This window comes from Dasypus novemcinctus, chromosome 11 (assembly GCF_030445035.2).
Source record: "Dasypus novemcinctus isolate mDasNov1 chromosome 11, mDasNov1.1.hap2, whole genome shotgun sequence".
Lineage (NCBI taxonomy): Eukaryota > Metazoa > Chordata > Mammalia > Cingulata > Dasypodidae > Dasypus > Dasypus novemcinctus.
Genome location: NC_080683.1, coordinates 126,136,833 through 126,152,943, shown reverse-complemented (window position 1 = coordinate 126,152,943; position 16,111 = coordinate 126,136,833). Strand labels below are relative to the sequence as shown.

Below are 16,111 nucleotides of genomic sequence, written 5' to 3'. Positions count from 1 at the left end.
CCTATTCCGAGTCATTACAGCTCTTTTTATTAGTTTACACACACAATTTTTGAAACATCGTGTGCAAGAGTGTATGTTGGCAAGTGTGCACATACATATAAACAATTTTGGAATTGATGAGACTCCCATTAATACTAAATTAGAGGTCACTCATTCTCATATTAGTTTCTTTAAAGGAAAAATACAATGTATTTAAGGACTTAAACGTACAATAAAAAACCATAAAACTTATGCTCCTTTTCACAAGAGACATACAGCAATGCAAATACAAATGTGTTTTCAATCATTCTAGAGCAATCTGATTGGAAACAGTCTCCTAAACAATTTAAAATCATCGGCACTCTGAATCTAAAGTACTGGGAGGTGCAGGTACCGGAATGACTTCAGCCAGCGCTTCCTGCCTGCTGAACCTGCAGACAAGGACATGGGCAGAGACGCCAGCGACGCACAGCACCCTGCTCTCAGGGCACCAGGACACCATCTGGACGGCGTACGGGTCCTCATCCACGACGTCGGTGCTGGGCCTGTCGTCCTTACCCCGTGGCTTTTCAAACACTTTGGATGTCTTCAATTTATACAATACCTGGAGAGTGACTAGAAAAAAGGTATGTTAGACATTTTAACGCAAAAAGATGAAATGTAAGGCAACAATCCAACTATGGATTTAATCAATCCAACTACGTAAATAAAATAGCCTGTTTTAGCTGAACCATAGTTTCACTCTTAACTCTACATTTTTCTATTATACTTTTAAGGTACTTAGTGATGGTAAAATGTGCCCTCATTAAAAGAAAAAACACCGTAATGCTGGATTTAGACAACCTGAAAAGATGAGTTAAAAAAAAAAGGTTTGGGGGAAAGAGGTATAAATTCAGTGAACACAATAAAGAATACATTATACCTCCTAAATTATTTTCTATGTATTTTGTCTTAAAAATGCATCAATATATCATTCACACATTATGAAATATAACAAACATATTCTGAGTTAACTGGATTCCTAATGAATGCTTGCCATGTATGTTTTGCCACATTACCCATTAAACGCATTCTTTCCTTTTTTGCTTTGATGTTTTGTGAAAACAAGACAAACTTTGGGCTCATAAGTTTGGAATTAGGCATTAAAATTACTCTAGAAATTTCTATTGATTTGGAACATATTTTTGCTTCTCCTTTCTCTGAGCTAGGCAGAGAAAGTTTGAAGAAATTTTGAAGAAAGGATTTGAATAGTTCTACTGAGAATAATCCTTAACTTACTAATTAAATCTTTAAGGATATCTTTAATCCATTAAAAAGTTATACTCGCTATATCATCAGGTATTAAACTTACAGCCTCCAAAATTTCAAATTAAATGTTGGTTATACAATTATAAAGGATATATAAGAACAATGACTGTGTAACACAATGAGTAACAAATATTCAAAATACGTACTTGCAGAAGCATCCCAGAACTTAACTGACCCATCAGCATGCCTAGGAAAAGCAGTATGAGTTAGAAATGAGATAAAGAACAGGAAAAACATTATTTCTTTAGAAGTTAAGCATATTGTTATTTTAAAAGATAGTCACTAGGGAAGCAGACTTGGCCCAATGGATAGGGTGTCCACCTACCACATGGAAGGTCTGCAGTTCAAATCCCGGACCTCCTTGACCCGTGTGGAGCTGGCCCATGCACAGTGCTGATGCGCCCAAGGAGTACTGTGCCACACAGGGGTGTCCCCTGCGTAGAGGAGCCCCACGCGCAAGGAGTGCATCCCGTGAGGAGAGCAGCACAGCGCGAAAGAAAGTGCAGCCTGCCCAAGAATGGCGCCGCACACATGGAGAGATGACACAACAAGATGACGCAACAAAAAGAGACACAGATTCTCAGTGCCGCTGATGAGGATGGAAGTGGTCACAGAGGAAAGCACAGCAAATGGGCACAGAGCAGACAACTGGGGGAGGAAGGGGGGAAGGGGAGAGAAATAAAGTAAAAAAATAAATCTTTAAAAAAAATAAAAGATAGTCACTAAAATGAGTAAAAAAGTAAAAATGAGAATTGGTAAGGTCTTAATTTATTTCCTGTTAGAAAGCAACACAAAGCTGCCCAATTAATTAAATAAAGTTCATGGAGTCTTAATAAATTATATTTAGCTGTTACTAATCTAGTTGGTGAAGAGACTTTAACTTACCCTGTAATAATTATTTCTGGGTAACTCTGAGCACCCAAGCCCCAATTACCTCCACTGATGGGCCATTCCTATAAGGAAAAAAAAAGTATCGTATAACACAATTTTATATTGCATGCTTTCATATGTATGAAAACAACAGACAACATATTTTGCTCCCCAAAATTAACTTCTATGTATTTTCTTTGGAAGGAGTAGCAAGCACTCCCAGGTAGGAAACATAAAATGCTATGACATAATGTGAACTGCTGACATTCACAACCAATACCTTTTTACTGTAGCCTTGGCGTTTCTGTCTAGCACCGACAGAATACAGCGCAGGGATCAAGTCCACGGGACAGTCGGCAAAGTATTCACAGCAGGTAACAGGGGACTCGTGTATGCTCAAAGGGTAGGGGTTTTCAAATATAGGGTAGCTTTGAAAACAGGAAAAAGGAAGTAGTTACTGATGTAATGAATACAACCTATGAGTAACACAACAATCAGAACTTTTAATATTCACACATTTGGAAGGAATTATGTTAAAAAATGAATTCGATTTTTCAACACTGTTTGAAGAGCCACATGACAATTTACCTGAATTAATGTTTCAATTCTTAAAGTATGCTCTTCTCTACAGAATCTTACATATCAGAGATTAAAGCCTTTTAACGTGCGCCAATAGGTATGCTGAAGGGCGGTGCTCCATTCGAACAGGACATCTATCGGTCAATGGCTTCTGCACTGGGACTAGGAGCCCAGCAGATATTTACCTAACTTATTTTCTGCACCAAACGTAAGACGTGGACTTTTTCCTGAAGAACAAAGGCTTAGGGACAGTAAGTGCCAAGCATGCCAGCTGGCAGAGCCAGAGCGCTGCTCTCAAATTCGAGGCATGAGGGCCTCAGCGGCAGGCGCTCATACAACTTTTAACCCTCCTTCGTAACCAGTGCAATTCCTAGTACAAATTTTAATCTAGAAACTTTCTCTTGTTTTAATGATAATCGAAAGTAAAATTCCATCTTAAGTGTTTTCTAGATAGGGAATTATTTTACTGAAAAAGGGAAAAAACGTTTTTTAAAAATCCTAAAAGGTAAGTAAAATCCTAAAGAAATACACATGATATTTGTTCTCTGGTTTTAAAGTTCTTAGAATGAGAATACTTAAAAATATCTAGAAAACCAGAAACCGGCTTAAAAAAAAATCTAACAAATCCTACCTCACTAAATCTGCAAAAATTGTATGAATTCATCAGCCCACTACTGACAATAATTAAAAAACAGATATGAGAAATTTCAAAAGTCCTTTATAGATTTCAAAATGAACTCACCTTTCTCCCCCCAACATACACAAAAAATTGGAAGATAAGACACAAAAATCAGTATTCATAAAATGGCAAGCAGCTTTTCTCTTTTTATACATAGGTGTTTCCTTAGCTCAGTGATTCTACTGCTATAGTTCTCAACATTTACAATTATATGTGCTGAATACAATGATGCCTAATTTTATTTATTCAGGTTGCCTGAACATTTTTTTTGACTTAAATATATATCAATCTAGACCATATGTGAAATGCCTCGCTTATGCAAAAGGCAAATCACATCAAGAGTAAGTAATTCTAAGAATGTCCTATAGAAACCCCTCAGATCCCACTGCCCACAGTGGGCTCGTCATGCAGTCGAGAACGGTGCTGTGCTCAGGGCCGCCCCAGGAAGGAGGCTGAGACAGCAGGGCCGCTGGGCCCGGCGGGTTCCCCCTCGCCTTTGCAGGGCGCCTCGGCAGCTCTCCCTGCACCACAGGCCAGTCCACTCTTCAGCTAGGCTGGCGCCCCTGCCTCTGCCCTCCTCCCCTGGATGCCAAGAGCACATGCTGCCTCCAGAGGCACCATCCCCTGGGATCCTGGCCACCGAGGCTGAGCCACGGCTCTGCTTCGGAGGTGTGGCGTGGCTTTAGGCATGCCCCAGGACACCCAAGTGCAAGGTTAACTCACTTGGGATTTTGGAAATTCAATATATTCTGACTTAAAATAGAGAGTCTATACGATTTAGTCTAAGAGAGAACTTGGACAGGCAGTCAGAAGTGTGGGTCTGAGGTGTAAAAAGAGGCCAAGGTAGTGAAAAGTATGATCTTTCAGAGAGATCGAACTGCCAATCCGAGGCTAAAAGGGATCACTTTTCATCACATACCAATAGAATCACTCTTTGTGTTTTATTTCTTACCCATTCTGTGCAAGGTCTATAAGTACTAAATCCTTTTCTAGAAGAACCACCACAGCATATGGTTCTTGAAAATCTGAAATAGGAAAATAACGCACAAACAGCAATAAGAGGACAGCAAAATAGACCAACATTTCTTGTTTTGCTTGGTTTTTATTTTGCTTCATTCTCTCAAGTATTTAACATTTTGACCCTATATATTTTAGGCTTTCCTATTTTAAATGATGTGAGTCTAATAACCTATTCAAATTTTTTTCACTTTTGTAAAGATGAACAAGACAAAATACTTGCTCTAAAGCAGCTCATAGTAACTTCTACTGCAAATACCAAAGCATTGCCAACAAAACTCAAATTTAAATCTACATATCCATGAGAACTCAAAAATATTGGACTATGGCATTCAAGTTTCTCTTGGATTTTTATATGTGCCTCAACCACTATAAAACACATTACATCTTTATACCTCAATGAGCACAACTGTAGAAGATTCAGATTTATATTCTTCTTGAAATCAAATATACCCGAGTTTACAGAATTTTAAAATGCTTCTTCACAGGAATATTTCTGTTCCCCCTTCAAAGGCACTTGCTACTAATAAGCAAACCAGACAGAAGCAGCTCATGAGACCGAGTTAACTTCTTAAACAAGATTCCAAAGCTGTGAAGGCAGCGCCTACACCCTGGAGCACATGAGGGGGCTTTGTACTGAACAACAGGTATCTACCACCACTGGACTTTAGTCACAGAACGCACCGTTTGGGTACGGGGTCTCGCACAGCGTCAGGAAGTCCACGACGGAATAGTCCATTTCCAGCACGGCAGTGCTCTTCCCATGCATGACAGTTAAGCAAGGCCTTCTTCCTACAGTGTCGTAGGACAAGCCTCCGGAGAGGATGATGAAAGGCTCCCTGGAAATAAGATGCACAACTGGGGTTTTATAAAGAGCAGAGTGAAGACAAAGTAATTTCCTTAACGCCATAATTGTTTAATTTAGTGAAACAAGAGAACCTTAAGTTCTAACATTTTAACATTTAAATGAATACTTGGATGTGGAGGTTTCCACAGCACTGGGCAAGACCTACATGGACTCCTGGAAAGTCATCTCAAGTAAGAGTGGACAGCAACCGCGTCCAGCTCTCACCATTCCTTGGCCTGAGGTCTTTTTCCTCCATCCCCTCACACCATTGCCCTGCCTGCTCTCAGGACTCTGCTGAGAGAAGTCTCTGGAACGCATGCCCTTTTCTTCTGTTCCTAATCAGGCCTTGTCACAGAGGGTCCAGGAGGGCCGCTGCAGGCCCCAGGCATCCACCGTGTGTAATGAATTAACTTACCAGGTGGCCACAGGTCACCCTTGAGAGAATGACTGAGAACAGCGCCCGCCCCTCCACAGGGCTTCCAGGAGCCTCTGGAGAACAGTGGCCAGCTGGCCCTTCCCAGAGGCCTGACCACACCCCAGCCAGCTCGCCCTTTCCCCTCAGGCTTCCTGTCGGTGATTGTTAAACCTGAGTGATTTCTCTAGGCCAGGGGTTCTTAACCTTTTTTGTTACACAGACCATTTTGTCAGTCAGGTGAAAACCACTGACCCCTTACTAAGTCCACACTACACTGTGAATTATTTAATAAATATCTCACACCCGCACCAACACGGTCCCACAAGAATAACCTTTCTTTGAATTTCAGTTCAAACTCACAGACCCCTTGTTAAGAATTCCTGATCTAGGCCCACTTTAGAAAACTGCATTCTAAGTATCTTGTCATGTCCCAGTTGAGGCATGTATCTTTTTCTAAGACATATCTACTTGTGGTTTTGGCCAACATGGATTAGTCATCATTCACTTCCTGGTTCATATGAATTCTTTGCATACTTAAGAAATTAGCTCTTGACTTGCCATATGTGGGAAGACATGTTTATGGTAGATTTACACACATTGTTTATGGTGATGCACACAGAGCTAAACTTCTGTAAGCTTTCTTGAATCTCTTCATTTATGAGTTCTTAATAGATTTTTAACGCTTACTCTCAGGCCAGTGTCTCCAGTTCCATCCTCATCCACTGCTCACGATGCCACCCCTTCTTTTGCATTTCCCATATTCTCCAGACTTTACACCTGGTACAGGTGGTAGGAAACACATGCTGGTTCAGGACCTAAACCTCCTGCCTATGCTTCCTTTAGGACCGGGGCGAGCTGCCTCGCCTCTCTGTGTGTAGTTTCCTCATCAAGGGACGGTGCAGGAGACGCAGAGAGCACTGCGGACGGCGTCTGACTGCAGGGCATCCTCAGGGAGTGCCTACTCCTTTCTCATGGTGTGTAGACAGGAGACAAGTTCTAACTCCTATTTATTTGATATGAAAGAACAAATGAATGTACCTAGATAGATTGGCAGTAGTACAGAAATATTGGGGCAAAGGAATCAATTGTTTCTAATAAAGAAACATTTTACCTATTTAAAAGAGAAATAGTAGCAACACAAATATGTGGAGAACATATGTGCATGTGCGTGGCATCTGCACACCTGTGAATGTCTGTTTAAGTGTGCATCACTTTGTGTATAACGTGCACACATGTAAAACATACACACAGAAGTGTGCACGTGTATAACGTGTATAACCTGTCTATATGCACAGCTACAATCACATACGCATATATAACCTAAGTATATGTGTATAACACGTGTAGAACATGCCTGTATATACAGCTATCACTAAGCACACGTAACCTAAGTATGTGTATAACAGACACACGTGTATAGAACATGTCTGTATGCAATTACCACATATGCACACGTAACCTAATATGCATATAACAGAGAAGCGTATAACATGCCTGCATGTAGAAAGCTTGTACACAGCATGTGTACACATGTGTATCTTTTGTATACATACAGGTGTAATGTGCATGTGACTATGTGAACATATTTTATTATGAAACTGTACCCTCCTCATACACCCCCTTTATTTCCTCATAGCTCTTATCACTAAAAACTATTTTATTCATTTCGCTTATTGTCTTCCTTTTTTTTTTTAAAGATTTATTTTTATTTATTCCTCTTCCCTTCCCCGCCCCCTGCCCCAGTTTTCTGTTCTCTGTGTCTATTTGCTACGTGTTCTTCTTTGTCTGCTTCTGTTGTTGTCAGCGGCACGGGAATCTGTGTCTCTTTTTGTTGCGTCATCTTGCTGCGGCAGCTCTCCGTGTGGGCGGCGCCATTCCTGGGCAGGCTGCACTTTCTTTTGCGCTGGGCGGCTCTCCTTACGGGGCGTGCTCCTTGCGCGTGGGGCTCCCCTACGCAGGGACACCCCTGCATGGCACAGCACTCCTTGCGTCCATCAGCACAGCGCATGGCCAGCTCCATACGGGTCAAGGAGGCCCGGGGCTTGAACCGTGGACCTCCCATGTGGTAGACGGATGCCCTAACCACTGGCCAAGTCCACTTCCCAGTCTTCCTCTTTCATGGACAAAGCTTCACGAGGGCAGAGGTGTCTGTCAGTGTCTTCACTGCTGTATCAAAACAGTGCCACAGACAGCCCGGCTGGCATGTACTGTTCAATGTATGCTTGGACATGCGGACAGGAACGCACGTCCACTAACCGCTCTCAGTGGACCATCTCTTCACCTTTCCTCACTAAACTGACCTGGGCAATTGTGCTCTTCCAGCTGAGTCCATGACCACCCCCACTCCCACCCCCTGAGCCCCAGTGACCACCCCCATCCCACCAGCCCAGCCTGTGACCACACCCATGCACACGCCTTTAGCCAGCACGCTGTTGTTTCTAAAGTGTTGTGACCAGACAGTGCACCCTCTTCAGTATCTTGAAATGCAGGACACAGGTACAAGGGGCCAACAGAACTGAGACATGCCCCTTTCAGAGTGCAGGAGGCTGGGCCAGGCATCTTATTTGGAGGGTTTCAAGCACCCCTGATTGTTTTCTCCACATACAGTCAACTTAAAAACAAACAAACAAAAACCTGGTATCATAGAAAAACCACGACAGGAAGGTGCTGTGTCCCACCCCCAGCGGTGGGTGGCTGCCCAGGTCAGGTGGCCACCTCCCCAAGGCTAGTAAAGCTGTCCAGAGGCCCTCACCATTGTCTCCCTTCTTTTCTAACCTTACAGGGAGAACACGGATAAGCAAACAGAAACAGTAGGAAATGCTTGCCCACCAGGTCAGCGTCACAGGAATTTTTTCCTGCAAAAATCTAGGTATCAGTGCCTTTATTTTTTTAATGTTTGTCCTATTTTATGTGCTGTTTCTTTAAAATTGACTACAGGACTGCCAGACAAAACTCACCTGACCTACGAACCCATCCCCAGTCACCTTTTTTTTTTTTCCATTTTAAGGCCCTGTGGCAGTTTTGAAATTATTTACACATCCCCAAAGAGAAAGATTGTGTTTGTAAATTAATACATTCTAAGTGTGATACCCTTTGATTACACTAGATTCAGTTGAGGGGCCCCTGATTAGATTACCTGTTAAGATCAGGGTTTTGACGTGACCGTGGCAGTAAGGCGTGGCTCAGGCTGAGTCCCCACCCCTGGTGGGCCCAGATAAGCCAACACTAGAAGCCGCACAGGAAGGGACAGCTCTGTCATGGCTGACCCTGGGGCCCCGGGGAGAGATGGCCATTCCCCTAGGAGCTTACAGCTGACCCTGGGAAGAGTGTGGAGCCTGAAACAGGAAGCGCTGAGAGGGGAGCCCTCATGAGGAGAGGGGGTGCCTGGAAGCCTGGAGGAAGAGGGGAGCAGGCAGAATCAGCGGCCGCCCTGCTCAACACCCCGGACTCTGGAGAGAAAGCAGCCCTGAGCGGGACTCCTCAGGGCCTGTCCCCGTAAGCTTCCACCCCAAATCAATACCCTATATAAAAGCCATCAGATTCCTGACACTCTGTATCAGCACCCCTTTGACTGACAAATACAGGCCCCAAACCTTGAATAATAAATATTAGTGAAACAATTACCTTAGAAGAATCTAGTCATATGCACAATGCCAAAATGAAGTCAAATATTTTAACACTAAGCAGCAAAAGTAAAAAAATTCCCAAGTTTTGTATTTTAAAGTTTTAGAGATCTAGATTATTTCTAGGCAATGTATAAATTATAGAGGTGGGGAATCTTGTTTCTTTACTTTTGTAAAATAAAAGGTATTCTTTCTGATGTTATAACCAGGTCTAGCAATAATGTAATTTTATGTTCCTTCCTTTAAATAGAATCCCCTTTTGACAGTATCTGGTGTGAACCAAGACCCTCAGGTCAGGTAGGCACAAACCTGCAAGTTCGAGGACTGAGTGGACGCGTCTCAGGTTAACCTGCTCCCCGCCGACAGGGCCCGCCCCAGAGGCACTGCGCACACCCAGGAGGACGCAGAACACCTCTTCAGACCAGCTGAGCAGACAGGGACACGGCCCGGAGCACAGAGAGAAAGGGCTGACGAGGAGGGAGCCAGGAGGGCACTGCAGGCAGGGCAGTCGCGGGACTGTAGAGGTAAGGGGTCACAGAGTTCCCCAGAGGTGGTCCCCCCTTGGCCCTTCACCCTACCGCCCTAAGCAGCATCCCAGTAGCAGCTGCACAAGCTCCTTCCCCCCCGGAACGCCCCTGTTTGCCACCTCCTGAACTCAGGCCAGCCCTGACTGCCTCGGAAAACCTTTCCCAAGCATCCCGACTGGGGTCCCTCTGTGTTCCCGAGCACCCCTACTCAGCTCTCGGCACTGTCAGCTGCCACCATCGCGCTGCCCCACACGCCTTGTACTGCACACTCCTCCAGGACAGCTCTGCACCCTAGATCCTGGCTGGGAACCCCTAGAGTTTGTCAACCTCCCACTGCACCAACCTGAGCACCGCTGGTCCAGGGATCAGGGCACTGGACGCGCTGTGGGGCAGCCGTGGGGTCAGTGCTGCCTGCAGCATTTTGGGATTTGACATTTGTGCTTCCAGAGGCTTCTCTGCACATTCTGTGACCTCATGTCACTATTTCTCCATATTTTAACACTGGGATTTAATTGTAACCTTAACTGTTTACACGACCACTCTACTTATCAAATTCTCCAACCACTCTGCTCTACCCTAATAAAGAGAAATCCCAGAGTTTATTTTTTGTGGCACTCGTGTGAGATTTCTATTTATATTAGTTATTAGTTTTAACATACAGATGGGTTGGGATGCAGAGCTTTATAACTGCAAAGCCAAAGGAATTTAACAATTAACAACCGTGCACTGCTTCAAAAAGTTGAGTAAGGTCTTAAGCAGAATCCTGGCCACGTGGCGTTGCTTTGTGACTAAATGGACCACCTGCAGCCCATGGAGCCACGCTGGGATTTCGAAACTAATCTGTGAGAATACTGCAGTTTTTACTGTAGGCAAGGTCTGGCATGGATTTGATGCATGCTCTCTAGAGACAACCTAAATACAAGCTGCAGCAACAACCTCATAGCACAAGCTGCCAAGTAAAAGTGATATGACCACCTAAGTGCCACCGCTGTGTGACGGTGGTCTACCTACAAAGAGCAGGAGAAGCACTTCAGTGCACGCGCAGACCAGCCTCCAGGGTGCGCAGCCGAGGCACATGTGCAGATCAGCTTCCACGTCCCCAGAACGCAACAGGGGGCGCCCGGAAGCCTCACAGCACCAGGCACGCTGACGACTGAGGAGCCCGTCTCTGGCTGAAGGATGAGCACTGAGAGCGGGGCACACCTGGGGCTCTTTCCAACTGCTCTGTTGCCTGTGAGGCCCTGGGCACAAAGGCCTGGCCAGCGCAGCGTGCGAAAAAGGTCACGGGGATTTTTAGGAATCCGCACTGAGGAATTTTTCAGTAGGAGCAGCCACATTTTTTTAACCTTCAAATTTCCACTGCTAGAAATTTACCCTAAAGAAACAATTCAGTTTTATTACTGTATTGCTACTTAAAAAAGAGAATAATGTTTACTACTATACCTTTACCTATACTACAAAAACTCTAATCTACAATACCAAAAACACTAAATGTGCAACGAGAAAGGCTGAGTAAATTCCAAAGCTCTTAAAACAAATTATTAAAAAAAAAATACACCGATAAACACAAATAGTATTTTAGACATGTGAAGTAGAAGAGTATACTTTTAAGTGAAAATGGAAATGCAGCTGAAAAAAACCTTAGGGAAAGAGAAACAAAATGAAAAAATGCTTTAGAATGGTGGAATTAGGGACGATATGCTTCTTATACCAGAAATTGATGTTTTGCTTATAACTTTTTCAAACCCTAGATATTTCCAAAGACACTTTGTACAAGCAATCATAATCAAAGGTGAACAGTCAGATCAACCTAACTGCTGGGTGACCGCCCTTTGAAGGGAGCGTTTCTTGAAACACCTTGAAAATGGCTGCCATCTTCCGTGTCTGACCACTGCAGGCTCGCTCAGGCACGCTGAGTTTAAGCAGAGGCTTCCCCTGCCAATGCCCGATGAGAGTGACCACTGGGTTAGGGTGAAGGCCGCGGGGCCACCTCCCAGGGAGCACTGAGAAGGGTTTGCTATGGGCTGCTGGCCTGCTCCTACCTCCACGCTGGCCATCAGCGCTCAGCTTCAAGGCTCCTGTCCCATTCTGACCCTGCGGCTCTGGGTTCTACAGCCAAACACCCTTCTGGGAGAGGAATGCTCCTGGAGCACAGTCCTAAGACAACCCTGCAGTAGGTAAGAAAGAAACTTGTCTGTACTTTCTTTCCACATGACTCCAAAAGCTCCTTTTCTGTCACTAGTCATTAACTTAAAAGCAGGGCTCAGCAGCTCACGCTGCCTGGTGACACACAACTGCTCCTTCCAGCTCCTGCTGAATTCACTGAACCCGTCCTACCCCCTTTCCTTTTCTTTCTTTTAATGTTCCTACAACCTGACTTGCCTGAAGTTAGGCTAGCTAAGTGCTTGCACAAATTCATCCTTCCTACCAGCCACTCATCTGCTCCCCTGACCCGCCTCAGGAGCCCTGAACAGTGCTCACTGTTTCTGGCTCCACAGATGCGAGGCCCTCCTGTGTGTCCTGTCTTCTGGTCCTCCTCTGTCCCTTCCACATAGGTACCTCCCAGGAACCAGCACCAGCGCCAGCAGGGCCAGCTGAGCTCCACGGCCCTTCTCCTGAGCGAGGCCGCCTCTGCTCATGTCCCCATCAGCTGGAAATGTGCCCAGGGCCCCATGAGTCAGGAAGGCCGACAAGCCCACCTGCCAGGGATGCCTAAAGGGCTGTGCGAGTCAGGAGACATTCCCAGTTTTATGCAGTAGTAATGAACACGGCTTAGAATAGAGAGATGCGCTTAGAAGCTGGTGGGTGAGGATCTTAGCATTTTCGACGGACAGAAGCTGTGAACACACCCATTCTTGGTCATACATTACTTACATGGCTTCACTCATCAAAAGACAGCACTACCACCTACTGGTCCATTTTCATCTCTTGGGATTACGCCTCAGGCTAATCTCAGGCTAACCCAGTGAGGGTCCAGCAAAGGCAGCACACAAGGGAGCGGCTCCTGAACGTGGCCGTCACCCCACACTCACCCCGGGGTCCTTACACTCACCCCGGGGTCCTTGCTGCTCAGCACTGACCATCGTGCAGGCACAGAGCATGCTGCCAAGACCAGCACTAGGTAGGAAAGACCAGAGGAGCAGGGGCTCCAGAGAAGGTCAAGAAAAAGATGCCTGCACCCTTGCCAAACCCAGCCCAAAGCACCATCCCAATGGCCAGCACGCAGGAACTGCAGTCGGTGCCTACACCTGCTGGACCTGGAGCCAGGGACCCGAGGGTCCAAGCAAGGTCTTGGGGGCCAGTGGCTAGTATGGGCAAGCTGGGTAAAAAGACAGACCCTTGCTGCTGAGTGTCCAGGACAGCAGCAGCAGCTGCCTTCGCGGGCATGCTCAGATGTAGGAAACAGGTACATGTCGACAGCTGAGTTGTTAAATCACAGGTACCTGGGCCTGGGCTTCCATACTCTTCCACAGGCAACCCTGTATAAATACAGCTATTAGCCCATGATATAAAATTAAAATTTAAGAAATCATCTGGCCTTTTAAAGCACTTGGAAATAAATACAGACACCATAGAGGGGAGGGATAAGGGGGCACACAAAAGCACAAAACCCAACCAGCTGTCCTTAAAGGTGAATTCCAGGGTCAGCCGTTGAGTTTCTCCGGAGGGCAGCACTCACCTAGATGGCCCACGGCTGCACTGAGAAAGGATGCCTGGGAACCTGTGCAGGTGCCAGAAGCTGAGTAGCCCCAAGGAAGGCTGGCCACCTGAGGGGCATCTCAAGGAGGCTGAGGCTACCCTGGGCGGTGCTGCAGCTTTAGGGCCTATCGTAAAAGTCTCAGCCCCAGCCGGCAGCCCTGAGTGACATCGGAATCCGACTCTTACAGTATCTGTGGGGTATGGCTCGGCTCGGCTGAGTGTCTGCTTGCTGATATCCGGCCCTGCATTCTGCTCTTTATGTCATATGCCCGGAGGAGGACGTACAAATAGAGGGAAGGAGCTGGGATTTGCCAAACACCTGGTGTGTGCCAGGTATCTGGGGGAATGGATTTATGAGGTAGTAGTTACTGCCCTGCTCTACTGAAGAAAGTCAGGAGAGAAAAGCTGCGAGGTTAAGCAACTGGCCTAAAGTTACTGTTAGGAGTGGCAGAACTGGGATTTAAACCCAAGTTTCAAAATCCAAAACATCTATTACTTCTGCAGCTTTCTTGTTTTGATCCTGGCCCACAGAAGTAGGTTTCCTTCACAATCCAGCAAATGGATGTGTATGTACACATGAACCAGGAGCCAGTATCTACCCTTAAAAGGTACAGCATGTGCTGCTACTTCCTATTCTGGTCTATCATTTAAAAATCGATGGACACAACTGACAAAATCATTTCCATGACCCACAAATGGGTCACTGTTACCCATTGTGCTAAATCCTGCTGTTTCCTCTCAGAGATTAGATGACCCTCCATCCAGAGAAAAGGAAGCAGTTAGGCCCTTTAGTCACTTGGAGGCTGAAGGCAGGTAAGAGAACAGAGCGTTCTACACGATGCCCACAGGCGTCAGGTACTGCTGTGGCACCCCTGACGTGGGAAACTAGGGTCACGGGTGTGCGGCAGGAGCTTTGTGTGCGTCCTCATCTCCCAACTGCAGGAGGCAGCCACTAACATCAGTCCTTCCCGTCAGGAGGAGGCATGCATGGAGCACCAGTCTGGTGAGTCCACACGGCAGTGGTACTCTGGGCCGGCAGTCAGCCCTGGGCTACTCCTGGACAAGTGGGGGCTCGGGGCGGGCGGTCAGCCCAGGTCTACACCTGGCACACACTGAGGGCTCGGGGCGGGCGGTCAGCCCATCTATTCCTGGACACACTGAGGGCTCGGGGCGGGCGGTCAGCCCATCTATTCCTGGACACACTGAGGGCTTGGGGCAGGCGGTCAGCCCATCTATTCCTGGACACACTGAGGGCTCGGGGTGGGCGGTCAGCCCTGGGCTACTCCTGGGACACACTGAGGGCTCGGGGCGGGCGGTCAGCCCATCTATTCCTGGACACACTGAGGGCTCGGGGCGGGCGGTCAGCCCATCTATTCCTGGACACACTGAGGGCTCGGGGTGGGCGGTCAGCCCTGGGCTACTCCTGGGACACACTGAGGGCTCAGGACCCTCTTAGTTGCTCTAGCACCAGGGTTGTCACTCCTGAGTCTTATTAGTTCTGCAAAGAAATAACTCTGACAGTCACTCACCACTTGTGATGGTTCGCGGCTCTTTCAAGAACCCCAGAAGGGAAAGCTTATGTTCTTGAACTAATCCATCCCCACGAGTGTGAGGCGCTTTTGACTGGACTAGGTCAGTGAGGCGCGTCTCAGGCTGGTCCCTGCCCTCTTGCTGGGCTTTATATAAACAGAGACGCGAAGGAAGACACGGAGAAAGGAAGCTGCCATTCTGACCCGGCCACGTGAGGGAAGACTCGAGGACCACCAGCAGCCAAAGCTGGGGTACAAAGTCTCCACAAGGCGGGGCCCGAAGCAGCTCAAGGCTGAAGAGACAAGCCCGTGCTGGCCACCCGTGACTGAGCTCGGTAAGAAAGCGGAGAAGCTGAGGCTATGCAGGCGACCAGGAGAAAGACAAGCCCTGTGCCCGGCCGCCCGTGGCTGAGCTCTGGAGACGGGGGTTCTGGAGGCAGGCAGGGGCTTGGCGGAGATAGGCGCCATTGTGCTTCACCATGTGGCGACTCACTGGTGAGAAAGCATCTCTGCTGAAGCCTTAATGTGGACATTTCATGACCTCGGAACTGTTAAGCTTTTCTCCCAAATAAAATTCCCCTTTACGAAAGCCAACATATTGCCAGTTCTTTCCATCAGCAGCCCTCTGGCAAACTAAGACAAGACTCAACTTCTGCTTTATGAAGAATTGTCCCTTCTTTCATAAACTTCTATTAAAACAATATATTAGTTGTACTGTAACTATTACTCATGTAAGGGAAAACCTGGACTCGCCTAATCTACTGGGAAATGAAGGCGATTTAACATCTTGATTCCACTTTTATGAGCGTTTACTCTTCCTCGCAGCCCGCTCTCAGGCCGGGCTTTCCACCTCCTGCCCCAGCAGCACAACCCAGGGCTGGGGACCAGGAGTGGGATAGGCACACCCACTGCTTTCCCTGAGCAGGGCCGTGACGGGGGAAGATGAGACGGCGTCTGCTCTGTGCGTCTGCTCCTGGACACCCCTGAAGAAGCCCCGTCTCGTCCAGGATCTCCCAGGATCCAGAAGATCTCCAGGCAG

At 46.7% G+C, this 16,111-nt stretch overlaps 1 protein-coding gene across 10 annotated transcripts in view; it reads right to left on the bottom strand.

Moving 5' to 3' along the window:
- Nucleotides 1-16,111, bottom strand: part of STXBP5 (syntaxin binding protein 5) — a 146,831-nt gene that overhangs the window by 58,836 nt on the left and 71,884 nt on the right. For all 10 annotated transcript variants that reach the window (XM_058307622.2, XM_058307623.2, XM_058307624.2 and 7 more), the window contains exons 10-15: nt 5,117-5,271; nt 4,368-4,440; nt 2,438-2,585; nt 2,173-2,240; nt 1,434-1,474; nt 374-594 (exon numbers count right to left, since the gene is read on the bottom strand). In XM_058307622.2, the coding sequence (XP_058163605.1) occupies nt 374-594; nt 1,434-1,474; nt 2,173-2,240; nt 2,438-2,585; nt 4,368-4,440; nt 5,117-5,271 (706 nt within the window). The remainder of the gene's footprint in view (nt 1-373; nt 595-1,433; nt 1,475-2,172; nt 2,241-2,437; nt 2,586-4,367; nt 4,441-5,116; nt 5,272-16,111) is intronic.